Genomic DNA, 26,862 nt, shown 5'->3' with positions numbered 1-26,862 from the left:
GGGGGCCGGGGCGGGGGGCGTTGAGGCCGGCGCCGTCCCCGCCCGCAGGGGGAGGAGCCGCCGGCGGCGGCGGCTGCCCCGGGCCATGGTGCTTGCGGCGGCGGCGCGGCGCCGGAGGGAGCGGAGCGCCGCGCGGGGCGGGCGGCGCCGCGCCATGGAGCCGGCGGCGGGCGGCGGCCCCGGAGCCGCAGCCGGTGCCCGCGCCCGGGCGGCGCCGCGGCGGCCGGGGCTGCGCTGAGCCCCCCGCGGCCGCGCCGGCCCCGCCATGGCGCAGCCCGCGGGCCGCGGCGAGCCGAGCCGCGAGCTGCCGGGCATCAGCACCGTAACCTACGTCTTCGTTTACAGCCCCGGCGGCCCGGCGGGGCCCCCCGGCCCCGGCGCCGAGCCCGCGCCGCACGCCGCGCCCGCCCCGCTGCGCGGGCCCAAGCGGAAGCTGTACAGCGCCGTGCCCGGCCGCAAGTTCATCGTGGTGAAGAGCTACGCGCCGCAGGGCGACGGCGAGATCCAGCTCAACCGGGGCGAAGCCGTCAAGGGTGAGTCGCGGGCGGCGGCGGGCGCGGGGAGGCGCGGGGACGGCGCCCGCCGGTGGGGGCTCCGGGGGGGGCCGTGGGGCCGCAGCGGCTCAGCCCGGCCGCGGGGTGCCCGGCGAGCTCCAGCCCCGCCCCCTCGGGCAGACCCCGGGGCAGCGGCGTTGGGCGGCCCCGGGTGCAGGGCAGCTCCCTCGGCCGGGCCGGTTTGGGGCCGTGGGGCGCTGGGCGGGCGCTGGGGCTGCCCGGTGCGAGGCTGCGGCTGCTCGCCGGGGCTCTGGTCCTGCAGCGGGCGTTGGGTCGTTGGTCTCAGCAGGGCTGTGCTGGGACCCTGGGAGAAGGGGCGGCTTCTCTGAGCCCCCTTCTCCGTGCCCTGGGGTTGACTCTGTGCCTCGTGAGCTGCTCTGTGCCGTGGACCATCTGCAGGGCGCCCGGCTGCCAGCCCGTCTCTCTCTGGGTGCCGGTGGTGAGGGCCAGGAGCAGCGAGGGGGTGGTGGGCAAGGAAGCGTTCCCTAAACAACGCTCCCAGCCACGGGCACTGAGCAGCCAGGGCGATGCGGAGCTGCTGGGGAGGCGACAAGTTGAGAGGGATGATGGCTTTGCCCGTTGTGTTGGGCAGAGTTCGTGAAAGGCACGTAAACCCTGCGGTAGGTCGTAAGTCAGCTGCCAGCAGACAGGGAGGAGAAAAGGCTTCCTCTGCCAGAGGGCTAATTCTGCAGTTTTTCACAGAAAGTTAGAGCATCTTCTTTTAATCTCCCTGCCTCCACTTTTTTTCCTGACGTCTCTTACAGAGCTGGGGCTGGAGCAGTCACTCATCTGACTGGTTGCATTAGCTGTAGTGCGAATCTGAGCTTGGGAGTCGGAGACAGGGCTCGCTGTTGCATGCTCTGAATTGCTGCCTCAGAAGCATGCCAGACCTCTGTGTCCTGCGCTGGGCATGCCAAGCGCCTTTCCTTGGAGGTGGCAGTGCGAGCAGACCTGCTGTTGCCCCTGACTGATGTGGTTTTGTCCCCTGAGTGCAGAAGGAGATGGGTGCGAGGCGCCTGTGACTTGGCTGATGTGCCAGATGCTGAGGCTTGCTGCAGCAGGGTAGCTGGAGTTAACGGGGGTCTGATGTGTGGTCTGGGGGTCAGGGGTTTGTTTCCAGGAAGGAGTGATAGATGGGGCAGGGCTTTTCCTGTCTCATGTCTTGTTGCACCCTTCTGTATCTCACCCTGTGTTTGCATTAAGCAGCTGGTCCTGGTGCTGCCTGTCCCTTAGTTTCCATATCGGCTTCGTGTGATCTGCAAGGAGAAGGCAAGTGGTGAGAAGTACTGTGGAGAAGGAAGAGTGATCAGGGATGGGCAGTGGCTCCGTGGGGCTTGAGGCACTCTCAGCTGGCTTTCCTAACCTGTGGCTGGGAAGCTTTGAAGAGAGTTGGGAGAGGATCCCTTTGGTGAGTCGCTTGTGACAGATCTCCAGGCAGTGTGGATGGGCAGCACTGTCATTCACAGCTTCTGAGACACCGGTTCCTTTCTGTGGGGGCAGGAATGTGGCAGCTCCCGGGTAGGGTGCCCTGGCATTGCAGACAGGCAGAGTGGTGGGGATAAATGAAAGCAGCAGCTGGAGCAGAGCTGCTGGTGCTCTGTCATGTTTGGAGGGCTCAGGACTCCCCTGGACACAGGGTGATGTTCAGTTGGTGGCAAGAACTCTCTCACGCCCAGCACGTGGGAAATAGAAGCTGGTGTAAGTGAAGGCTCCCCCCTGAATGAGCTGGTGCTGGGTTTCTGCTCTGAGCTAACAGGGGTGCCAGGGTGCCCACAATCAGGCAGCAGTGGTGAGGGGCATTGGGAGAGTGTGGGTTAGAGGATGCCTGGCAGGGGCAGCTGATTGTCAGCCTGCCAGGCTTCAGATGGGGGTCCTGACAAGGAGGGACCTGCTGAGTGGAGAGTCCCTGAGCTGCCCAGGGATCAGCTGGGGCTGGAGGGTCCTGGAGGGAGAAGGTGGTGGTTGCACACAGTGAAGTGTGGTGGGTATGAGCAGAAACGCTGCCTGGGGAAGGGTGGGAGCCCGTCTGGGGAGTGTTGTCAAAGAACTGCTGGAGACAGGTGTCTAGTGAGATGAGCTGCTTTTGGGGAGGTGTGCAAGGGTGGGAGCCCTGCAGGGAGGGAGCTCTCTGGGAGCCATGCTGAGGGAGAAACCTGCCTGAAGGTACAGTTCTGAGTAAGGGGCTGTCTGCAGGCAGGAGTGTGCTGTGGAAAGGGACCCCCATGGAGAGGGCAGCACTGAGCAGGAGTCTGGGGCCAGGAGATTGCTGGTGTGGGAGCTGTGGTAGGGCTGGTGTCTCACCTTGAGGTGCATTAGTGAGGGGACTTCACAGCCAGCCCTTTCATGCAGCGTAACTGTGATTTCAGACTGGCAAAACATCTGGCAGTTTGGGAGTTGCAGAGAGGATGGAGAGGCGTTTGAGGTGGAGTGCCAGGAGCACCTCTGTGCTCGTCTGTGTGTAAGCCATGAGAGGGTTTGTGTGTGGCCTGGCTGAAGGGTGACTGTGTTGTGAAGCAGACGCTGCCCGGTTGGTGTGCTGGCCTCAGAGAAAGCTGAGGATCCTTGGCTGCTCACCCAGGGTTACTTTTGGAGGTGGGGTTCCTCCCTGAAAGCAAATGGACTCCTGCAGAGGTTCTACTGAACGCTGCTGCTGAGCTGAGGTCTTGCAGCCCGGGTTTGTGGAGTGGAATGCACTGAACCTGGGGCTGTGGGAGGGCTTTCCTCAGGGCTTTTCTGTAGGAGCAGGTTTCCCTTCAAGAACATAGTGGAAGTTAGGAGCATCTGACTTGACTGTGCTGTACCTGTCCTGGTAGCTGTTGGATGACAAAAGGCAATAATCAGTGCAGTCATTTCCTTTGCAAGGCAGCTGAAGGATTCAAGCAGAGGAGAGTCTGTCCTTGATCTGCTTGTTGCTGATAATGAGAAATGAAACGAGGTGCGAGTGCCCCAAGCAAAGGGAGAACCAGTACTCACCAGCACTGAAATCACAAGGTCACAGGGAGAAATAGAAAAGCTTCATAGACCAGGCAGGATGAGGAGTGAGTCTCCAGCCTGGAAGCTGGGGAGAAATCAGGAGTGTTATGAACGTGCTGGTTTTTGGAGTCTCATTTCCTTGCGCTCTGTGATTAGGGGGAGTTATTCTTGAGCAACTTGTTACCATGTGCATCCAACAGTAGGTTTTCCTCTCTAGTGTGGTTCCTTATTGACATTCCCTACTGCAGTATCTAAGCTATCCCTCTGTGAAACAAATGCCCAACTGGGTTTCTGCTGGCTGTGGTTATGGCTTTGTGGAGTTATTATTGTAGCAGCTCTCAGTTTTGCTGGAGGTTGTTTAGATAGAAGGGATTATTTTATTGTGAATAAAGTTGTTACTGCACAGAGAGTACGGTTCTTGTTAGTGGAAGGGTTTTGCAGCTTCTGTTTGATGATCAGCCAGCAAGCTTCCTCTGGACTTTCTTCATCCAGCCAGAAACATTTAAGGGAGGCTGCTCACGCACAGCTCGCGCTGGGCTGTGGTTTCCCCCCGCAGGAAGGCAGCTGCTCTGGCGCTGAGATGCAGGTGGTTGAGGATGGAGCCATTAATAACTTGGAAGGTTAAGCCAAAGCTTTAAACTTCACTCTCAAAACTGTCTGTGCCTGTGGTGATCTAGAGCAAAGGGGTGACAAACCACTGCCTTCTCCCCAGACTGCTGCTCCCTGCTCCTGCCAGATGGCCAGTGTTGGAAGAACAGGGGTGGAGAAGGAGTCTCGTGGGCAGTGAGTTGAGTCCTTGACCCTGCAGGGCTTTACAGTCACCTGTACACTGATCACACTGCACCTTTAAAGCTACTGATGCTTTCTTTCTGCTGCAGATGCTGCTCTAGAACCTTCCAGACTTCAGGCTTCATCTCTGCTAACTTCTGCAGTCAGTGTTCCTGGCTGGTTTAATCATTGTGTGGTGTGTCTTTTACACACAACAGAGTGCTGTGATCTAGCTGTGAGAGATCAAAAGCACCATGGCCAGGTCCTCCTTTGGAAAAGAGAAGCTGCTTTTTCCTTTCCTAACAAATGAAACGGCTTAGTCATGAGCACTACCTGCTAGCCTTACTCCAGAGATGCACTGAGCAGAGATCCCAGGCTGCTCTGGCTGTGGTGAGAGCTGCATGCACAGTATCCCATCTGATGCTGCAGAGCATCTCCTGGTGCTCCTTGTCAGTGATGCACTGAGCAGAGATCCCAGGCTGTTCTGGCTGTGGTGAGGGCTGCAACATGTGAGCACGGTATCCCACCTGATGCTGCAGAGCATCTCCTGGTGCTCCTCGTGTCTGCAGCTCGAGCCACCCTGGCCTGTGAGCACTGGCTCCAGAGTGTTCTCTGCAGCACCAGGCAAGGCTGGGAGTCATCAAAAGCCTGTTGTCCTCTGAGCTTGTGGTGCTTCACTCTCAGTTTTCCTGTAGCCCTTGGGCTCTGACTGCTCTTGCTTTCAATCTGAGGAACACTTTAACTCCCTCGGGACTGAAATGCATTAAAAACCATCTTTAACCCCAACATGGTGAGTTTGCTGAGATCTGGACTGTGAGAGCGAGTGAATGCTGTTCCAGCCCTCTGCAGCCCGAGGCTCCCTGGAGGTGGTTAGGCAGGAGTGTGGCTCCTACCAGGCCTTTGGAGGAGTCATTATCACCTGTGTGCTCTGCAGAGCTGTCCCTGTCCCTGTGGCACGTTCCTGTGCGTGTCCTGTGCTGTGGCTCTACCAGAGGTGCTCAGCAGTGAGCCTTGGACACGTGCCCGGGAGCGATGTGACGGACACATCGGCTGGGAACCGAGCAGAAAGCCTCCTGATTGTGTGGCTGAGGTGGCTGGGTGTTGTGGGAGCCTGGGGTCTGTGCTTCTGTGCTGTTTGTGCAGTGGTCAGTGCTTGGAAGCTAACAGATTTTTCAGGAATAATGAGACATGGATAAATTATTTCCTCTCGTCGTTGTAAACTCTGAAACATGAGTCATGGAGGGGGAAAACGAAAAGAATCGCTCATGAGAGACAAAAGAAAACCAACTGAGTGAAGCCAAAATATCTCAGGGTATGAAAAGAGTTGTTTAGATGCAGTGGGGTTTTGTTGCATGTACAGCTGCGTGGCCAAGCCTCTGCTGAGCAGCTGCCAGGGTATGGACTTGTTCCCTCTCGGGTCAGGACACACAAGTAGCACTTTTCCACTCCAGGCTTGGGTGACTTCCCTCCTGGATCTGAGATGGGTGCTGTCCCTGTGTGGCAGTTAGTCTCTGCTTTGGTAATGCCCAGGTTCCTGGAAAGGATATGGTAGTGCATTGACCCTGGAGAGCTGGTCCTGGAGGCAGCCTGATGGCCCTTGTCTGGCTCCTGTCCCCAGGCACGCAGGAAGGTCCGTGGGCCCTGCTTTTACACTGCTCTCATGAGGCAAGCGGTGGCATTTCTTTTCTCTCTTCTCTGTTCTTCTTCTCTGTTCTTCTTCTCTGTTCTTCTTCTCTGTTCTTCTTCTCTGTTCTTCTTCTCTGTTCTTCTTCTCTCTTCTTCTTCTCTCTTCTTCTTCTCTCTTCTTCTTCTCTCTTCTTCTTCTCTCTTCTTCTTCTCTCTTCTTCTTCTCTCTTCTTCTTCTCTCTTCTTCTTCTCTCTTCTCCTCTCTTCTCCTCTCCTCCTCTCTTTGGGTTGTTTCATACTCACTTTTGAGCCACTTAAACATTTGCAACCAAATTTGCCCCATGAGTGGAAGTTTCAAGGCCAGGTGCTCAAGATGTGGCAGCTGAGAGTGGGCAAAGCAGTTGGGAGCTAATTGAGCCCAGTGATCCTGAGCCTGTGACATGATCTGCCGTGTTCTGGCCAGAGAGGGGTAAGAGGCTGGGAATGTGGCTGTGGGCATCATTGCTGGGGCTGTGTGGGGAGCAGGAAGTGTTGGGCATGGGAGGGATGCTGTGGGGGCACAGAGAGCCATGGAGGGTGTAGGACAGGGGCTTCAAGCTGTGGCTCAGCGGTGGGCTGCACAGTCAGGGGACTTGGTTGGTTCCTACCTGGTGTATCTCTCTGTGCTTACAGAATCACAGGATGGTTTGGATTGGAAAAGGAGCTCATCTGCTCCAACCCCTTGCCAGGGACACCTTCCACTAGACCAGGTTGCTCAGAGCCCCATCCAGTGTTCCCAGTGATTCCAGACCTCTCTGGGCATCCTGTCCCAGTGATTCATCACCTTGTGTTTCCCATGCAAATACCTGACCTCCTTCTGATCCCTGCTGTGCTCTTCATGCCAGTTGTGACATAAGACACCCAAATGATGCCTGATGTAGAAAAGTATCTAATCCTGCTGGTTTATAAGTAAGTTATCCCCCAGTTGAAGTGTTTTCTTGTTCAGGGGCCTTGTGCAAGTTTGGGGTGTTTGAAATCTCACTGGCCATGCTGTGCCTGGTTTGTAGCTGTTTCATGCACGTTGCTCCATCTAAATGTGCTCCATTCTTTGGCTCTTTTCCTGCCATTAGTTCTTTTGTACCTCCAGTCATCCCTTCTACTCTTCTCTAACCCCTTTTGGGTTCTGTTACAAAGAAATAGGTCTGTGACTGCAGCCCTGGGCAGTGGCAAGTGGATCTTGCATCGCTTTGGTTAAGTGATTTCAGGTAAAGAGAACACAGAAGTTACCTATTTCCAAAGCAAACAAACTTTACAGAGTTTGGGAATGTTAAAACCACATTTAGCTTAAGCTGTGACCCAGCCTCCTCTTGCCTGTTTATTCACTTGTCAAATGTTTGTAACAGCCCATTTGAGCCACAGATGAAGTTGACTCTCCTTTATTGGGTGTTTCTTTGGGGTGTAACACCTTGGACTGCAGTTTGCACACTTGTTCCATGGCTCTCTTATGCCTGTACTCTGTGTCTTGAGGAGGGGGCTGATGAGCTGGGCTAGGTGGGGAAGGCACGGATGGCATCGGTGCTCGCTCCCACGGAGCCGTGTCGTGCCCACAGCTCCAGGGACTGGGGTGGGTTGCTCCAGGATTGCACAGGAAACCAGTTCTTGGTAGCTGGCATTGAGCTGGGCCTGGCATCTGAAAGGTCACTTGCTGGTTGTTTGGTGGCTGGAGCTGACCTGGACCACAGGCAGGGATGTGCTCTTTGGAGGAGGATGCTGTATAGGATGGTCTCTTCCCTTCAGAGCTGGCTGCAGTCTCATGGGGATTTTGAGTTATACCCAGCACAGCAGCATAACCTAGAAAGAAAGAAAGAAAGAGTGAATGAGACCAAAGGGCTGGACAAGAAGCTGCTTTTCCTCCTGCCAGAAACAGCTGATGTCAGGAGGTTGGGGCACCACTTTTTCCTGTTGCATCCAATGATAGGACAAGGGGTGATGGAAAGAAGCTGGAACACAAACAGTTCCATTTAAACATAAGGGAAAACTATTGAGCTGAGGGAGCCCTGGCCCAGGCTGCCCAGGGAGGGTGTGGAGGCTCCTTCTCAGGAGGTTCCCAACCCCAGCTGGACACGTTCCTGTGCCCCCTGAGCCAGGGGCAGCTGCTGGAGCAGGGGCTGGGGCTGGGGCAGCTCTGGAGGTCCTTTCCAACCCCCATCATTCAGGGATTCTCTGAATGTAAAGGGTTTTCAGCTCTGGAGACTTTGCCTTCCTGATGAATGCCGGTGACCAGAAGTCTGCCAGAGGTGTGTGTGCAGCTGGGCAGCCCCTTGCTGCAGGGATGTGTCTGGGTGTCAGGACTCTGGGTGTCGGGACAGTGGCTCAGTGGAGTCCCACAAGCTCTCAGAAATGCTGTTTATGGCCTAACACCAATGAAGGATTCAGAAGGTCAGGTGGGATCTGATGAGGAGAGTGCGATGGGAAAAAGTGTCAGAGTCTGCTTCAGTGCAAAGAGGAGATGGAGATTCCCCAGGGACACAGCACAAGTCATCCCGCCGGGTTATTAAAGCTGCCACCGCTTGGCCTTACAGACTATTTTTAGTAGCCCTAAGCTGTGGCTGGGAAAATTGGTCTGGCCTAAAATTCTCTCACTCTGCTTAAAGTTTGATTTTTGCCCCAGATCAGGCTGTGCACATCCTGGCTTCAGTGGCACCTGAAGGGGCCAGTGGGCTTGAGTGCCGAGGGCAGTGCTGCCTGAGCCCTGTGCTCATGCCCTGACCCAGGCCAGGTTATCCCAGGCCAGGTTACCCCAGGCCCAGCTCTGACCCAGGCCAGGTTATCCCAGGCCCAGCTCTGACCCAGGCCAGGTTACCCCAGGCCCAGCTCTGACCCAGGCCAGGTTACCCCAGGCCCGGCTCTGACCCAGGCCAGGTTACCCCAGGCCCGGCTCTGACCCAGGCCAAGTTACCCCAGGCCCGGCTCTGACCCAGGCCAGGTTACCCCAGGCCCGGCTCTGACCCAGGCCAAGCTGTCCCAGGCCCAGCTCTGACCCAGGCCAGGCTATCCCAGGCCCAGCTCTGACCCAGGCCAATCCCAGCCCCTTCCCTGAAGCAGTGGGTGATGTGCACACACAGGTTGGATGAGCTGCCTCCTGGCATCAGGGGCTAATCTCCAGAGTTGCAGTATTTGAAGGCAGCCTTGGGCACCAACTCCTGTGTTGCTGCTGTGTGGGTGGGTGGTTGGATCAGGCTCCACGGGCTGTATCCTGCCTGTAGAAGACGATCCCTTGGCATGTGCCTGAGCTGAGTGTGTTTCCTGATCACAAGCAACAAACGTTAACAACAAACCCTTGATCCTGTGTTTCCCTTTCTGTGAACGAGTTTGTTACAGAGTGTTTCTGTGTCTGCTTCAGGTTAGGAGGGGCTCTGAGTTACTGGTGAAGCTTCTCCTTCATACTGGGGTCAGGAAATTCTCCTTCTGCTCCTCCTTGTGCTCTGGGAAGGTCATTCTGAACGAGATGGGAAGAAGCCAAGATGCGGCTGGTTGCTGTAGCCTGGTATGAGAGTTACACAACCTCTGGGGACTGCTGTCAGTCATAAATCCTGCTTTCTGCTGTGCTAAATTTCTTTACTTGAGGTTAGGATGGGATTTTTCCACTGAAATCGTAACGTGTTGCAGGTCAGCAGCGTGGCTTCTGGATTGCTGGAGCTACTGAACTTAAAATGTCATGTTAAGGCCAAATAACCCTCCTGGGATCGAGGTGTCATGGGCAAGAAACTCTCTGCTTCAGAATTTGGAGGGGAAAACCCCCTGAGATGAAGGAAGGATTTAGAGATGGCGTCAAGGCAGAAGAGCATCGGGATCTTGGTTTCTCTGCCACACGTAGGAAGGACAAAACTGGCCCCAGTTGTTGTGTTCTGCTTGCCTCCACCTTTACCTTCCATTCCAGTGCACAGCTGGAGAGATTTGGCTTTCTTGGGATAAAACAAACCTCTGAAACCTTGTTGTACTTGGTTTTTCATTCACCAGGGAATATCAGTCTTCAGAACTCACGGGACCTTTCTGCAGGTGTCAGCTTTTCCCAGCAGCAGTTTCCTGCAGCGGTGGCCGTTTGCCTGTTGTGCTGTCCTGGTGAGATGAGGAAGGAGGTGCTGGGAGAACAGCCATGCAAGGCAGAGAGCTGGTGCCCGTGACTGTGGTGCAGACATGCAGCCTGTCCTCTGGCATGTGCTTCTTGCACAGGGCTTGTCTCTGCTGCCTTGGAGTTTTCATCCTGAAGCTTAAAGTCTTTGCAAGCCTTTAGGTGAAGATGATAACCTCCTGCAGTGTTCTGGGTCTTTTGTTCTTTCCTCACCTGTGTTTTTGTAGTGAAATTTATCCTCTTATTAAGAGAAGGGCAAGAAGCCCTTCCTGTGTCAACAACAGCACGTTTGCATGCTCAGCAATGAGTACCATTGCCCCAGTGTCTCTGAAGCACACCAAACAGATCCCGTAGGCTGGGGATCAAACGCTGGTTTAAAATCATGAAGACAGCCAGCGTGAGGCTGGGATATTACATACTGCCATAAGGATGATGGCATTTGTGCTTAGCATCTGCAGGGAGAGGGTGAGAATGTTCATCAGCCTGTCACTGTAGGAGAGGAAACCTTGTTGACAAGTCAAAAGCATGACACACCACCAGAACTGTGACTTCTGGGGCAGAAGTGCTGTCTCTGCTTGCTTCTCCTCAGGTACTCTGTACCTCTGTCCGTTCTGAGCTCAGCTGCACAGGGGGAAAACAGAAGGCTCCCAGCAGACTTTACTGGGGTGGTTGTACTTGGCTCGTGTTCATCAGCTCAGTACCTGGACATCACGTGTGCTTGAGCTACAGCAGAGCACTTGTCCTCTGCTTGTAGTCCTGTTTCCAGCAGGTGGTTCAGAGTGCCTCTGCCTCTCTCTTGCATCTTGCTTCTGGGTGGACTTTTTCCTTCGAAGAAGTGTTCTTCTCCCAATTATGTCCCTCCTCTTTAATTATGTGTTTGGTTCCTTTATTGTAAACCAAACCTCTGATCCAGTTTGTTTTTCGTCTGCTGTTGCTCTTCTGGCACTCCAGTACTTCGAGATGAAGCTCTTGGCAGACACTGCGAGGTGAACTGCTCTGGTTTAACCCTGGGAGTGGTTTTCAGGAGGTGTGTTTGGGGCTGGGTTTATGCCCCTGAAGTCTTTCTGAAAGTCTTTCTCCATTTCCCGTGCTTTGCCTACATTGGAATTCTACAGCAGGAGAGAAACTTGTCTCTAAAGAGTGTGTTTGAAAGCATAAAGAGTGTAAAAAGCATCCCCATGAGTGGCTGCTGAACCAAGGCACTCGCCAAAACAGTAGCCAAGGGCATTGTCCCCTCGAGTTCCTCCAGCAAGGTGAAGTTCTCCTTAATGCAGTGACCTTTCCTGCTTGTTGACACAGGAAGAGCAGGACAAATACAAGTGTCTCATCCCATCTGCCACAGGCTCCTCTGCATCCCCCATCTGTCAGGTGCCCTTCCCACACCTCAGCTCATGGGTTAAACAGTTCTTCTTGTCTTCAGCTGTGACCCTGATGCCAGCTCCAGCTGCACACTCCTGATGTCCCTGACCTGCTGTCACTGCAGAGCTGAACAGACCTGCTCCATCCTGCTCTGACTTGCTTGTGGCTTCTCTTTAAAAACAGCCAGCCAACCAAACAACCATGAAATAGCCTGAAACCTGTGTGAGACTGACAGGAAAGGTGCATGTCCTATGCTCAGGATGTAATTCATGTGCATGTATAGATGTGTGTGTGTCTCCCTGATTTCACAGAACCCCACAGCCCCTTTCTGATATCCTGCACACAATTCTGACAGATCCCCACGTACCCCACATTGCCCCTGTTTGTCACTTGTCCCCATTTTTGTCAGGGGTGAAGCCTGGGTTACCCCCTCCAGCGCCGGGTTCCCTTGCTGCCCTGCAGCTCTGTTCCCTTGCTGCCCAGCAGCACAGACCCAGCATTTTGGGCTTCACTATAGATATATCAGATGAGATGAGAGGAAGAAGCTGCTCCCTGTGAGGTGCTGAGCCCTGGCACAGGCTGCCCAGAGAGGCTGTGGCTGCCCCAGCCCTGGCAGTGCCCAGGGGCAGGTTGGATGGGGCTGGGAGCAGCCTGGGCTGGGGGAAGGTGTCTCTGCCCATGGCAGGGACTTGGAATGAGATGAAGTTTGGGTTCCCTTCCAGCCCAAACCATGCTGTGACTCTGTGATTGCCCCCAGTCTGACCTGCTGTGAATGTCTGTGTGCCTGCATTTGTTTGGCTTCCTCTGGTATCTGTGGTTTCTGCTATACCTGGGTGGTTCCAGCAGGTATCTCACTGCATCGGGCACTTTCCCCTTCTCCATACCCTTGCAGTGAAGGCTGGCTGTCCTGGGTGGGTGCATGGTCTCCAGCATCTCTCTTTGCCCAACAGTTGTCTACTGTGAAGTGACTCTTTTCCTCCCCAGGCCATTTTGTCATCTCTGGAAGTTTCCCTCTGAAGTTTCTTGTCTGTTGCACTTGAGCTGTTCCTGTCTGATGGTTTTTCCTCCCTCATCAGCTTTCTGTGGGGTTTCTCTGGCTGATGTGGCAGCCTTAGAAAGGAGAGGCTTAGATGGAAGATGCATTCTCCCAAAGTCCAGGCTCCTGAAAAGCTCCTCCTGAGGTGGCCACAGCTCCCTCGGGGCCGAGGCACGGCCGAGCCCGCGTGTGCTCAGGAGCAGGAGGCAGCAGCCTCAGCCCAGAGGCAGCCGGGGGCTGTGGGGTGGCTTTTCCCCAGAGCCTCTGTGGGTACAGGCAGGAGCTGCTGAGGGTCCTGGCTGCAGCAGCCCTTGAGGGGTGATTCATCTGCTTGTGTGTGGCTGGCTGATGTACACAGTTACACCTGAAGCAGTTGTCTAGACTCCCCGTAGTCTGTGGTAAGAAATAGCTCTTCCAGAGTGCAATTTGTCTCATCCCAAGTTAGACATTTAAAATAAGTCTGATGAATCACACTCTGAAATAGCCTATTTCTCTGTTGACTAGCTCAGATATAGATAGCCTCTTAGCTGTGTCTTTCATCTGTCTTGCCCATTAGCAGTGGCTCTCTGCGAGCCTTAGCAAGGGTTTGTTTGGCTCCAGCATCTACTTTCTATCCGGAAGGTGTGCTCTGCTGTTGTGTTCAGCATCCTGCTGGAGAGGTTGATGATAAAGGGCAGTCATCCATCTGAGGCTCCTCACCCATCCCAGGTGGGGATTAGCCAGAGTTATGGGCTTCTCTTGGAGCCAGCAGAAGGCTCCCTGGTGAGTCAGTGCAGGGTGTGAAGGCTGCTGTCAGTGTGGCCAGGGGAGTGACGGATGCTGGTGGCTGCCTCAGTCTGCACTGCTTCATCTCAATAGTGAATTCAGAGCCTTAATCTTTTAAAGGTGAACTTCATTAACGACTGAACAAACCTACTGATGGGTGTCTCTTGCATAAAGATCAGATGTGTTTCTATTCAGGGCTTTCCAGCTCAGGAGGGGTGAGACTGGCACTTTAGCAGTTTGCTCCCAAGGTGGAGCTCTGTTGTTTGACTGCCTGGGACTCTGCTGGCACAGAGGCTTGCTAGATAGTCTGAATCTTCAGCTTTGGGGAGAAGCTTGCCAGCAGAAATCTCTGTGCCTGACAGCAACAGCTTGCTTCAGATCCAGCCACATGTTTGTGGATTAAATATGGACTTTGGGTCTGGCACCTGTGAGACGCAGCGGGGCTGCTTCTCCTGGGCTCTCCAAACAAGCCAGAGGCTGGGAATAGCTGGTGGCTGTGAGGGGTGGGTCATCCTTGGTGTATTAGTCTCTTGTATTAAGAATTAGTAACAATGCACATATTCTGCTCCTTGTTTAAAGCTTGCTGTCAGATCCTGTCTGTGTGTTGCTGTTTTCCTTGGATCCTGTGCTGCCTCTCAGAAGCAACATTCCCTTCTCCATGAGCTCGTGATTGATCTACTTGAGTGAAATGCTGGGACACTTGCTAACACAGTCTGGCTACAGACTGGGCAAGAGGTGCTGCTGTGTGCACCAGCTCAGCTCTGATGGAGCAGGAGAGCTGAATCCAGGATGCAGACCTCGAGTCCCATCCCTGGGAGGTGTGCAGGGATGTCCCAGCAGATTTTTAGGGGCTTGGGGAGGAGCAGCTGTAGTCTCTCTGTCTAAAATACAAGCCCTGATAAAAACCCTTGTTCTGTCATTTCTGTACGTTACCCCTAAGTACTGTTGGGTTAATTTTTAGTCTGCAACCATTCTTGCATTAGGGGCACAAGAGTTAGAGCTGCAGGCAGTTGCTTTAGGCTGCTGGAGCAGGTGACTTGAGAGATGCACAGCCCCAAGGGAGGATGGACACTGAGCTGCCAGGGTGATGGGAGGCTGAGTGTGGGCTGGGAAGAGGGGTCTTTGGAGCAGCTTTTGGCCAGTGTGTTGCAGGTCTGTGAGGAGAGGCTTTAGCTTGGATCTGCAAGGCATGCACTTGGGTGAGGGTTTTGGCCTGTGTCTTGTGATGGTCAGTCAGCCCAGAGCACTGCTGGCCTTTAGCTTGGTGAGTTCTTTGCACTTGTGCTCAGCTCTGTCTGTGTCCCTGACACCCAGAGCTGCTGCTGGGAGTCTGGCAGCTTGTTTACCTAAAACTTCTGGTCATCATCATTTCTGAGCCCAGGCATGTCTTGTTAATTGGCTGTCTATAGTGAGCATCAGCATGGGAGTGTTAAAGGTCTGCTTATCCACAGCATGGTCCTGTGAGACTCCTGCTTGCCAGCTCCCACAGTTCCTGCTCTCCTTTATGGCTTGGCTGGATAGAGTAAACGGAAGAGATGATCCATGCTGCCCTTTGTAATAGATCACTTTGCGCTCTTAAAGCAGTTGTGGCCTCTGACTGGAGCTAAAATAGTTCATTTGGTGTAGTGCAGTTCCCTCCCAAAGCTGTAATTATGATAAAAGAATTTATATTCACTTTAATTCTGCAGAAGAGCATCCCCTTACAACCACAGTTTGCTCTGACTACCACACCTCGGTTCAGATCAGCGATACCAATTAACTCACCTTCCTGCACATCAGAGCCCTGATGCTCTTTATCAGTGACACACGAGGGGTGCAGCTGGTGGCATGACTTTGCTGATCTGTACAGAGTGCTCAGGATGCACAACCTGTTGTACCTATAAACAATACATGTAACAGCAAACTCACTGTAGCTTTAAATAGTAACCAAACTTCCCCCTCCTTGTTTTAAGGTTTAATTAGGATATTTCTGCATTTCCTGGCTCTTCTAACCCAGTGGTTTGGTCCCTGAGCACTGCTTTTCTCTGTCTCCTGGGACAAAGCTTCCTTGTACTTCCCCACTGAGACAGAGGTCTGTAGGCTGTAAATCACAAATTAGGCAAAGGTACAGGGTGGGTTTGCCTCGTTCCTTGCCTGCAGCCAGACCTGATGCCGTGGCAGAGATGTGTGTTCCCACCACACATAAAGGGAAGTGCATTAGGGGCTGAAATGTGTTTTGTCAGTGACCTCTGAATATGACTTGTTGGAACTTGGAGGTGCCATGTTAGCAATGCACAGGCTGCCTTTCCTTGGAAGCTACTTCAGTTACTGAGACATTCAAGTCCAATGCATTGAGGTGTGCACTGAGCTGGCAGCTGCCCCTATTTACCTGCCAGAATTAGAAAATGCTTCATTAATTCAAGTCAGCATCCTCTGTGTGCCTCAGCTTGACCTTAGTAGTGTCCCAGTTTTTGGCTGTGGGGGCACACAGGCCTATTATTAGAGGGAAGACTTGGGTGTGAGCTCACCAGGCTTTAGTTGCCGTAGGATTGGTGTGCACTGGGATAACTTCACTTTCTGCTTGCTGAGGGAGCGTGTGGACTGTGTCAGCAGGGAGGTGGGAGTGAGTGTGCATCCACACAGCTGTGCAGGGAGCTGGGAGTGAGTGTGCATCCACACAGCTGTGCAGGGAGCTGGGAGTGTGCAGGGAGTGTGCATCCACACAGCTGTGCAGGGAGCTGGGAGTGAGTGTGCATCCACACAGCTGTGCAGGGAGCTGGGAGTGTGCAGGGAGTGTGCATTCACACAGCTGTGCAGGGAGCTGGGAGTGAGTGTGCATCCACACAGCTGTGCAGGGAGCTGGGAGTGTGCAGGGAGTGTGCATTCACACAGCTGTGCAGGGAGATGGGAGTGAGTGTGCATCCACACAGCTGTGCAGGGAGCTGGGAGTGTGCAGGGAGTGTGCATTCACACAGCTGTGCAGGGAGATGGGAGTGAGTGTGCATTCACACAGCTGTGCAGGGAGATGGGAGTGAGTGTGCATTCACACAGCTGTGCAGGGAGATGGGAGTGAGTGTGCATCCACACAGCTGTGCAGGGAGATGGGAGTGAGTGTGCATTCACACAGCTGTGCAGGGAGATGGGAGTGAGTGTGCATTCACACAGCTGTGCAGGGAGATGGGAGTGAGTGTGCATCCACACAGCTGTGCAGGGAGATGGGAGTGAGTGTGCATTCACACAGCTGTGCAGGGAGATGGGAGTGAGTGTGCATTCACACAGCTGTGCAGGGAGATGGGAGTGAGTGTGCATTCACACAGCTGTGCAGGGAGCTGGGAGTGAATGTGCATCCACACAGCTGTGCAGGGAGATGGGAGTGAGTGTGCATTCACACAGCTGTGCAGGGAGATGGGAGTGAGTGTGCATTCACACAGCTGTGCAGGGAGCTGGGAGTGAATGTGCATCCACACAGCTGTGCAGGGAGCTGGGAGTGAGTGTGCATCCACACAGCTGTGCAGGGAGATGGGAGTGAGTGTGCATCCACACAGCTGTGCAGGGAGATGGGAGTGAGTGTGCATTCACACAGCTGTGCAGGGAGGTGGGAGTGAGTGTGCATCCACACAGCTGTGCAGGGAGATGGGAGTGAGTGTGCATTCACACAGCTGTGCAGGGAGGTGGGAGTGAGTGTGCATCCACACAGCTGTGCAGGGAGGTGGGAGTGAGTGTGCATCCACACAGCTGTGCAGGGAGATGGGAGTGAGTGTGCATTCACACAGCTGTGCAGGGAGGTGGGAGTGAGTGTGCATCCACACAGCTGTGCAGGGAGGTGGGAGTGAGTGTGCATCCACACAGCTGTGCAGGGAGATGGGAGTGAGTGTGCATCCACACAGCTGTGCATGGAGGTGGGAGTGAGTGTGCATCCACACAGCTGTGCAGGGAGATGGGAGTGAGTGTGCATTCACACAGCTGTGCAGGGAGGTGGGAGTGAGTGTGCATTCACACAGCTGTGCAGGGAGCTGGGAGTGAGTGTGCATCCACACAGCTGTGCAGGGAGCTGGGAGTGAGTGTGAATCCACACAGCTCTGCAGGGAGGTGGGAGTGAGTGTGCATTCACACAGCTGTGCAGGGAGCTGGGAGTGAGTGTGCATCCACACAGCTCTGCAGGGAGATGGGAGTGAGTGTGCATCCACACAGCTGTGCAGGGAGATGGGAGTGAGTGTGCATCCACACAGCTGTGCAGGGAGCTGGGAGTGAGTGTGCATCCACACAGCTGTGCAGGGAGCTGGGAGTGAGTGTGCATCCATACAGCTGTGCAGGGAGATGGGAGTGAGTGTGCATTCACACAGCTGTGCAGGGAGCTGGGAGTGAGTGTGCATCCACACAGCTGTGCAGGGAGATGGGAGTGAGTGTGCATCCACACAGCTGTGCAGGGAGGTGGGAGTGAGTGTGCATTCACACAGCTGTGCAGGGAGCTGGGAGTGAGTGTGCATCCACACAGCTGTGCAGGGAGGTGGGAGTGAGTGTGCATCCATACAGCTGTGCAGGGAGATGGGAGTGAGTGTGCATCCACACAGCTGTGCAGGGAGCTGGGAGTGAGTGTGCATCCACACAGCTGTGCAGGGTAGCTGAGGCACTGACTGGATCTGAGTGTGTTTCTGTGCTCTTTGAGAGCCTACTTTTGTAGCCAAGTGCTTAGACATCAGGGAAGTGCCTGGTGAAGCCCTCTGGCTCCTCTGTGGGTCTGTTCTTTGCACCTGTCAGTAACAACAGGCCTGAAGGGCTGTGTAACAGTGATCTGGGATCCAGGGACAGGATGCCTGGGAATGGCTCACACTGTGCCAGGGAGGGTTCACACTGGCCATGAGGAAGCATTTCTTTCCCAAGAGGGTGGTAAAAGGCTGGAACAGGATTCCTATAGAGCTGGTCAATGCCCCAAAGCCTGTCAGTGTTTGAGGCATTTGGACAATGCCCTTAACAACGTGCTTTAACCCCTGGTCAGCCCTGGAATGGTCAGGCAGTTGGATTAGATGACTGTAAGTGCCTCCCAAGTTAAATACCTGGTTTTGTCTGAATGTAGGCCAGAGGAAGGGCAAGAACTCAGTGGAGAAAGCCAGCAAAGAATCATCATCTGGAAAGCAGTGGTTGGAGGAACAGGTATTGGTATGTTCATTGGTGATGAGATCAGTTGTTCAGATCTGGAATGACCTGAAGCTTTTTGAGGACGTTTGTGGACAAACCAGATGCACATTCTGTCTCCTGGATGTGAGGCCATGGGGCAGAGCAGCCAAGCAGCGTTGCCCTACCAAGGCTGTGTGGGTATGAAGTGTGTGGCCTCTGGGTTTTGCTGAACCAGCCCACCAGCAGTGGGCTGTAGGCTGCCTGGCTGTCAGAGCCCTGCTGCTCCCCATGGCCCAGATGTGTCCTGGTGTCTGAGCTGGAGACAGCTCTTGTGCTTCATTTCTGTGCTTTTGTGCTTTGCTGTCAGCTGCTGCATGTGGCCCATGGTTTTTTCTCTTTCATTTTCATTCATGCTTCGCAGTAGAAGAGCAGCTTCGTGAACTAGGTAACTATGAATCTTTTTCATGCCTTTTCCTCCACTGCATCCTTTCCCACTCTTGTCCTTGCCTTGTCCTCCGTGTATGTGAGCTTACAAGGGGCTTTGGAGACCAACCTTTCCTCTTCTTTCCTCGATTCCTGCTGTGTAGCCTGGATGGGGTTGGGTTAGGGGACAGAGAGCAAGGGTCCTTCCTTTCCCATCCATCCTGTTGGCTTCCCCACAGTTCCTCAAGCTGCTTTGTTCTTGCATGACTCTCGTGACACACGCAGGAATGCCAGCTGAGGAGATGCACGTGCGTCCTGAGAAGATGCTCCTGCGGTGCCTGGCGAGACCTGTGGAATGAGCTGATGCCAGGACAGTCTCTGCACAAGTACTGGCTATCTGCCTGCTGCCAGGGTGGTGCAGGGGAGAGGCAGTTCCAGACCTTGCTGCTTCTCCTCTTGCTTATGAATGAAGCTGCAGGAGTTCAGACCTGATTCATGTGGTTTTGCTGCAGGTTGTTTGGATTTTTCAGCATTTGAGCTTAGTCAGGAGTAACAGATACCTTACTCTCCTTTGTGATATCAGTGCCCCAAGGCTGGAGATCAAAATCCCTGATCCCTGGAGATCAAACCCCCTGATCCCTGAGGATGTGGCTGGGGAGCACCACGTGAATCAGAAGTGACCCATGAAGCTCTGTGCACTTCCCATCACCCTCCTCTGTGGGGGAAGCCTTGAGCTGAGTCCCACTGAAAATGCTCCTTCCCGTGTCTGCAGAGGAAGCCCTGCTCGTTCCAGAGAGATTTGTACTGCCACACAGGCATCTCCCCTTGTTCCAGCATGATGGGGACCAGGTAGCTTTAAACCCAGGCTCTGCCTTCTCCAGGCTGCTCTCGTGATGCTGACAGTAGCTGCTGGTTGATGTAGGAAAAGTAGAGGAAACTCTGCATGAAAATGAAATTGCCTTCCTAATTCATGTTGAGCAATGGTTGACTTCTGCTTGCAAACATTGTTGTAGTTTACAATTACAGGCAGAGCTGGCAGTTGAGATGGGCCATGCACCCTCTGGGCTTTCCCAGGCTGGCTTCTCCCAGCCCTGGCTCCTGCTGTGGCCTCAGCAGGGCAGCCACACGGGCTCTGGGAGCGCTGGGGACAGATAGAGAGTAGCTTCAGGGGAGGATGCAGCAGGGCACAGAAAAGGAGAGAGACAGGAACAGATTTGGAAGCATTTTCAGAAACATTTTGCCTTTCTGGGATGAAACAAGACCTCTTGGCTTGCCAGAGAAATGAGCACTACGTGTTCTCAATGTGAATGGGCTCCAGAAATGTAGCTGCAGCCCGGGAGAAGTGACACCAAGGCTGTGTTCAGCTGTGGTGGGGTTTTTTAAGCTTAAACTGTTACCAAATGAGGTTGGCTTTGTGTGTTGGCAGCAGCAAGCACCTTGCAGAGACCTTTTCTGCCAGGTTTTAGTCCATCATCTGGAGTGTCCAAGCGTCAGGGCTTCCTCTTCAGAGTGTTTGTGAGAGTTCTCTGTCTGTTTCTGACACTGGCAACATCTTCTTTCAGCTGTAGTTCTGAACCACAACTGGGCTCTAGTTCAGTTCCCAGCCTGGCTGTAACTTGTTATTTAGAAGATCATTGAGACAAACATTTGATAGAGTGAAAGTCATATTTAACTGTTAACTTCAGGCACGTTGAAGGATGCTGAAAACAGAATGTTTCAGTGAAAAGAGAGTGAGACGGCGTCAGGCCCTGGCAGCTCCAGCACGGTGATTGATCCTGCTGTAAACCCTTGCCAGAGCTTCCCTGAAGCACCATGAGCTCTGCAAATGCTGATTCTGCTTGGGAGTGTTTCCTGGGGCTCTGCTGACTCACAGGACCGGCTCTGTGCAGCAGCACTGTCTGCTTGGCCGGGCTGGGCTGGCCGGGGAGCGGAGGAGGAGGCTGCCTGGCCCCGGCGCCGGCCCACGCGGCGGGATGCAGAGGGAGCTGGAGCCTGGCAGCCTGGCCCCTGAAGCACATCCCCCGCCTTCAGCATCCCAAACCTCCTCTTGTATGCACAATGCAATCGTGATTTGAGCACTGCTGTAGAGGGATTCACTGTTCTTTAAGGAGCAGCAGTGCTGCCCGTTTAGCGTGAAGTGCACTCCTTGCTGAGCACAATGAAGTGCAGAATGAGATGCTCCAGCAGAGTGGAATCGCTGCTTCAAAGAGGAGAGGAGGAGAAAAAAGGTGTTATCATATCGGTTTCAAATGTAGCAGCATTTGTGCTGCTGCTGGAGGCTCTCTGCTGACATTTTCACTGGGAGCTTCCCAGCAACACTCCATCCTATCGCTGTGAATTCCTGGATCCAACAGCTTTCAGAGGCTTTGACTCAATTAAGAGATGGAGTTCCTCCTCTCCCTGTGTGCTGCCTTCTTGCTCTTCACAGAATCACAGCATCTCAAGGGCTGGGAGGGACCTGGGAAGCTCAACCAGTGCAACCCCCTGCCAGAGCAGCAGCACCTAGAGCAGGGCACACAGGGACTGTGCAGCTGGGCTGGAATGGCTGCAGAGATGAGCCTCCACAGCCCATCTGGGCAGCCCCTGCCAGGGCTCCCTCACCTCAGCAGGGAACAGCTTTGGCCTTGTGTTGCTTTGGAACCTCTTCTGTTGCAGCTTGTGCCCGTTGCCCCTTGTCCTGTCACTGCCCATCCCTGAGCACAGCCTGGCTCCAGCCTCCTCACACCCACCCTTGATGGGTTTGGAACATGACTGAGCTCACCCCTCAGGCTCCTCCAAGCTTCATCCTTGCTCTTCTTTCTTAAGCTACTTCAGAAATGCAATATTTTTCACATTTTCCCTTGTTATTTCCTTTGCATTTCTTTTCCCTCCTCTCTTTGCATGAGGGGTGCTGCTCCAGGACTGCATTTCTCTTCTCTTCCCTCCTCTCTTTGCATCAGGGGTGCTGCTCCAGGACTTGCGTGGAGCGTGGCTGGGAAGGACTCATAGCTCTTTCCTATCTGTTCTCTAGTCAGGAATGTCTCTCACTTTCCCAAGCAGCTTTGTTAATTAGCACATTTCTTTTCCTCCTCAAAGGTTTTCCTTTTTGCAAGAGTTGCCACACTTGCAAACACAAGACAGCATATGTTGTGAAGCACCCACCATACCAAGTGTTTACTGCACAGATGCCTTACTGGGTCATCAACTTCCAGTCTCAGCCCAGAACCCACCTGGCATCAGATTTCACACCAAGCACCTCTTTCTTAACATCAAAGCATGTGCAGAACAGTCCTGAGGTTTCATTGTTGTATTTCTTCATCATTCCCCCAAGATTTCAGTCTTTATCAGGAAAGCCCTTTCGTGGCTCTGCTCACGCCACTTGTTGATCTCTGGCTTTCCTGCAGCTAAGTGCCCTTGAGATGGAGTGGCCTGTGTTGCTCTGCACAGATGAGGTGGCCTGCCCTGTTGTATCATGTCATGCCTTTTGTTCTCCTGAGCTCTTTAAAACGTTTCCCGTGGTCATGGCAGCAATGCCGAGCTCTCGGCACCTGCTTGTCGTGCTTCTGGCTCTCCTTGCTCCAGGGATATGCTTAGGTTGAATGCAGTGAAGTGTGGGCTGCTCAGACTGCTCTCGCCATGGGCTGCACGTTGTGCCAAGAGCTGCCCATGACCCAGGCCCCAGCTGCCCTGTGAGGCTCTGCGTCCTTCCTGGCACTTGCACAATCACCGTGCCCTAATTAGCGGCGGTAGGTTTGTGTGTTGGCAGCTCGGTGCAAGGGCACCTTCTCTTCTCTGTGTTCCTGTCTAGTGCAGGGATGTAAAACTGGTCATGTTGATGAGAGCAAAGGAGCACCTGGCTCCACTTCTTACTGCCACGTGGCCCCGAGCAGCGGGGTGCAGAGGGCCGTGGAGGGAGGGAGGTGCACAGCGGCGCTTGGCCGGTCACTGCGAGGCTGCACTTGCACTGACTCAGGGCTCGATTTATAGCTCTTGGTGATTTGCTTGTTTTTTCCTTTCATTCATTTCTCCAGTGGCCTGTTGGACCCCTGATAACTTGTAGTGCCAGAGATGTCCCGTGACACAGCTCTGGCAGCGCTGTGGGAAGAGTCACCCCCTGGCTCCGTGTCAGACGCGCTGCCGGGTGCCCTGGGTGACGTTACCCCACCTCTCGTGTTAGAAGCAGCAGCGGCTGATCCGTGGCCATCCTTTCCTGGCCATGAAGGTTTCCACTGACTCTCACTCCACTGGTTCTTAGCTGAAATGTCCTGGTCTATTTCACATGCAGGTGCTGCTCCAGACCTTTGTTCTCTGTGCACCTCCACTGGAACTTCTTCCAGTTCTCTTGGTCACTTCTGCAGCGGGGAGACTGGAGCTGGCAGCTCTGCAGTAGATGGGATTGTGCTTTACTCGTGCTCAGCCTTACTGAACCTGCAGCAGTGAGAGAACAGAGAGCTTAGGTCTCCTAAGCTGAGGAGAAGGGGTGCTATGGAACGATCTCAGCCCAGCAGGAAGATGCTGATGGAGCTGATCATCATACAATGGTGCTGATTACACCAAATCACTCTTTCTTTACAGAAACTGGCCTGTAAAAGCCCTTCCAACCTGGCATTAACTGTGGAAATTAAAGGAAAAACATAACGAGGGACAAAGAGGTTGTTCAGACTTGCAATTGGATGTTTGTTCTCTGCATCCCAGGTGGGAGCAGCGTTTGGCAGCCCTTTGCTTGACCGTTTCATTTTGTTGGTGCCTGACGTTTTAGGGGAGGTACAGTGGAGGTGAGCTGTGGTGGTGGAGTTGCTGAGTGACGAGCCCCGGCCCAGGCTGCCCAGGGAGGGTGTGGAGGCTCCTTCTCGGGAGGTTTCTGTGCCTGGACACGTTCCTGTGCCCCCTGAGCCAGGGGCAGCTGCTGGAGCAGGGGCTGGGGCTGCAGCAGCTCTGCAGGGCCCTGCCAGCCCCTCCGCTCAGGGATTCTGGGATGATGTAGAGCAGTGAGGTGGAATCTCATCCTTTGAAGACAGGGCAAAGCGAACAGTTTCCACTCCTGATGCAGCTTTGGGTATCTGCACGCTGAACTCCCTCGTGAGGCATAAACACATCCTTGTTTTCAGACCTGCTGCTTGGAAAGCGCTGCAAGAGTGCAAAATACCACCAGCCCTTCCGAGACCTGATCAATGTGTCTCGCCTCAAGGCTCTCTACAGCTCCGCTGCTTTCAGCCGCTTTTGTTCAGGCGCTCAGCACGGCATTACGCTCCTCCTGAGCCAAGGCAGGCGTTTCACGCCGATAAAAAGGACGGGAGACACAGGAGTAGCAGAGGGATGGAGTGGAAAGGCACAGGGGAGAAGGGAAGGTGGGGGCACGGGCAGAACGGCGCGTACGGCTCGCCGCAGGTGGAAGGGGTGGGAGGCTGCCGCTGTCTGGGAGAGCTGCGGCTGAGCCCTCGGTGCGTGGGGCCGGTTGTGGCCCCGGCACACCGGGCTGAGTCACGAGCTGCCGTGGCCGTGCCGTCCGTGAGGCCGGAGCGAGGGCTGCGGCACACGGCGGCCGCCGGCCCGGCCCGCGGCTGCGGGCGGCGATGGGCTGCGGGGGCGGCCGCTAAGCAGAAATGAATCCTTCCTTTCATCCGCTCGGGGCCTCGCTCGCGGCTGTGTGGGTGTTTGTCTCGAGCACGTCGGATGGCGGGTGGATGAAGCGGCTCCCGCGGGAAAGGCGGCGAGCGCGGCTCCCGGGCCGGGGCTGGGGCGGCAGCCGTGGGCAGCGAGGAGCCCGGGCAGGGCCAGGCTGTGGCAAGCCCCAGCGCTCGGTGGCTGCCGAGGGGAGCGTGGGATGGGCACAGCAGCCGTGTCTTGGCCTCAGAGACCCTCCAGCTCTGGGGCCCTGCTGCTTGGGCAGCTCAGCCCCTGGAGCGGCTGCTCATAGTGGTGGGGGCAGCAGGGCTAGGGAGGTTCTTCTCCCTCTCTGCTCTGCCCTGCTGAGGCCTCAGCTGGAGTCCTGTGTCCAGTTCTGGGCTCCTCAGCTCCAGAGGGACAGGGAACTGCTGGAGAGAGGCCAAAGCAGGGACACCAAGATGCTGAGGGGACTGGAGCATCTTCCTGCTGAGGAAAGGCTGTGGGACCTGGGGCTGTTCAGTCTGGAGAAGAGGAGACTGAGGGGGGAGCTCATGAATAGTGACAAACATCTCACTGGTGGGTGTCAGGAGGTTGGGGCAGCACTTTGTTCTGTGGCATCCAGCAACAGGACAAGGGGTGATGGGATGAAGCTGGAACAAAACCAGTTCCATTGAAACATCAGGACAAACTGTGTCAGTGTGTGAGTGAGGGAGCCCTGGCCTAGGCTGCCCAGGGAGGGTGTGGAGGCTCCTTCCTTGGGGGGCTTCAGAACCCACCTGGACACGTTCCTGTGTGACCTGATCTAGGTGGGAGCTGCTTCTGCAGGAGGTTGGGCTGGATGAGCTCTAAAGGTCCCTTCCAGCCCCACCATGCTGTGGTTCTGTGATTTGCTCACCTGCCCATAATGGAATTTGGAACCCAGTGTTAATGAATTTGGGAGTTTCCACAAGGTCTGAGCAAAGGGTGTTTTTAGCATCAGCTGTTTATTTCAGGGGATATTTTAGTGCTGACTGTGCAGTGGCTCTGGTGTCCCCGATGAGTTGGACCTCAGCCCGCATGGTCCTTCCCTGCCCACTCCTGGCTCCGAGCAGGGAACTTCTCAGCTTCTCTCCTGCCCCACTGGCTGTTGGTAGCTCATCCATGGCTTTAAGGTTTTCAGGTCACTGTTAAGTGATTTGATTATACCTCTGTGGAGGTACATCACCTATGGGTGATGACACCAAGTGTTTCCCCTGGTTGGACTGTGGAAAGGGGGTGGTGCAAGATGTGAGCTTGGGGAAGCAGCAGTAGCTCTCCCTGACCCTTTTTCCAGTGTCTTGCTGGTGGAGGGCTCTGTGGGGCCCTGCACCACCAGATCCCAGGCCTTGGAACAGGCTGCCCAGGGAGCTGCTGGAGTCACCGTCCCTGGAGGGGTTTCAGAGCTGGGTGGGTGTTGCACTGAGGGCAATGGGCTGGTGGCTGATGGGGCTGGGACAGAGGCTGCACTCCATGGGCTGAAAGGTCTCTCCCAGCTGAAACCATCCTGTGATCTCAGTAATGTGCCAGGGCAAGTTGTCTCCTTAGTCTCGGTGTGCTCTGCCATCACAGGAGCCCGAAGCCGGGGCTGTGTGTCTCTGGAAGATGAAGTGATGAGCCGAGTGGCCTCACGGTGCTCCAGTGCTGCGCTTTGTGTCCCATTCAGTGCATTTTAATGCCACGGAACACGTTTAATTTCCGAAGTGCTTCAGGTTGAAGAAGTGCAGTGTCATGCTGCAAAGCGCCTTGGGCGGGAGGAGAGGGCTGTGCTGCTAATTACAGAGCAGCGAGCTCCTGGCATTTCAAACTGCAAAGGTGTTAGTGGGCTGCTCAGGAGGATATGATCTAATAATTTTTGGTTTAGAGGAAAAAAAAAAAGAGCTACAGAAATGAGTGTTAAAGCTGTCACCACACTGCCCCTGGTGCTGCAGGCTGCCTGCTGGCACAGCCCCTGTGCGCCCCAGCTGCCTGCCGAGGGCTGGGCAGGGGTAAGGGGGTGCAGAGTGGGCAATGAAATGTCTGCTGGAGTTCAGAGGTAAAGAAGGGAAGCCGTGCACTGTGGTGAGGAGCAGCCCAAATGAGGCACAGGCAGCGCTGGGAGTCAGTCAGCTGTCAGCACTCCCATAGCAGGGCTTGGAGCGGCGGTTTCTCTGTAGCGTTGTCAATAATGATTATAAATAAAGAGATAAGCAGCAGTGCTGTGTGAAATCAGTGCAGTGCTGGGGTCAATCCCATCCCAGCTGATGAGAAGTTAGTTGTTGCCAGGAAAGCTCTCAGCACAGGCAGTGTAAACCCACTATGCAATTTGTGTGTCAGCTTCAGCCCCCCTCTCCCCACAGCACAGAGGGGTATCAGCCTTTGGGGGATACCCTCGTGTGGTTTATGACTTACCCACTTGGGAAACAGTGTGATTTCATGAGCAGTTGGGGTACAGACTGCTTACTAATCCTCTAGCACAGAAGCCTGGAGGTGCTCAAAGACGTGTTGCCTCCAGCCTTAGGGCACAGGATAGCACTTGGGTGGGTGTTTTTGTGCAGCGTGGTGTTAAGCTG

At 54.6% G+C, this 26,862-nt stretch overlaps 1 protein-coding gene across 8 annotated transcripts in view; it reads left to right on the top strand.

Annotated features, from left to right (window-relative positions):
• Positions 1 to 26,862, top strand: part of SHANK3 (SH3 and multiple ankyrin repeat domains 3) — a 364,468-nt gene that overhangs the window by 170,165 nt on the left and 167,441 nt on the right. For all 8 annotated transcript variants that reach the window (XM_062020288.1, XM_062020289.1, XM_062020290.1 and 5 more), the window contains exon 13: positions 346 to 533. In XM_062020288.1, coding sequence (XP_061876272.1) covers positions 346 to 533 — 188 coding nt within the window. The remainder of the gene's footprint in view (positions 1 to 345; positions 534 to 26,862) is intronic.

This window comes from Colius striatus, chromosome 1 (assembly GCF_028858725.1).
Source record: "Colius striatus isolate bColStr4 chromosome 1, bColStr4.1.hap1, whole genome shotgun sequence".
In the NCBI taxonomy this organism is placed as follows: Eukaryota; Metazoa; Chordata; class Aves; order Coliiformes; family Coliidae; genus Colius; species Colius striatus.
This window is presented reverse-complemented; position numbering and strand designations above follow the sequence as displayed.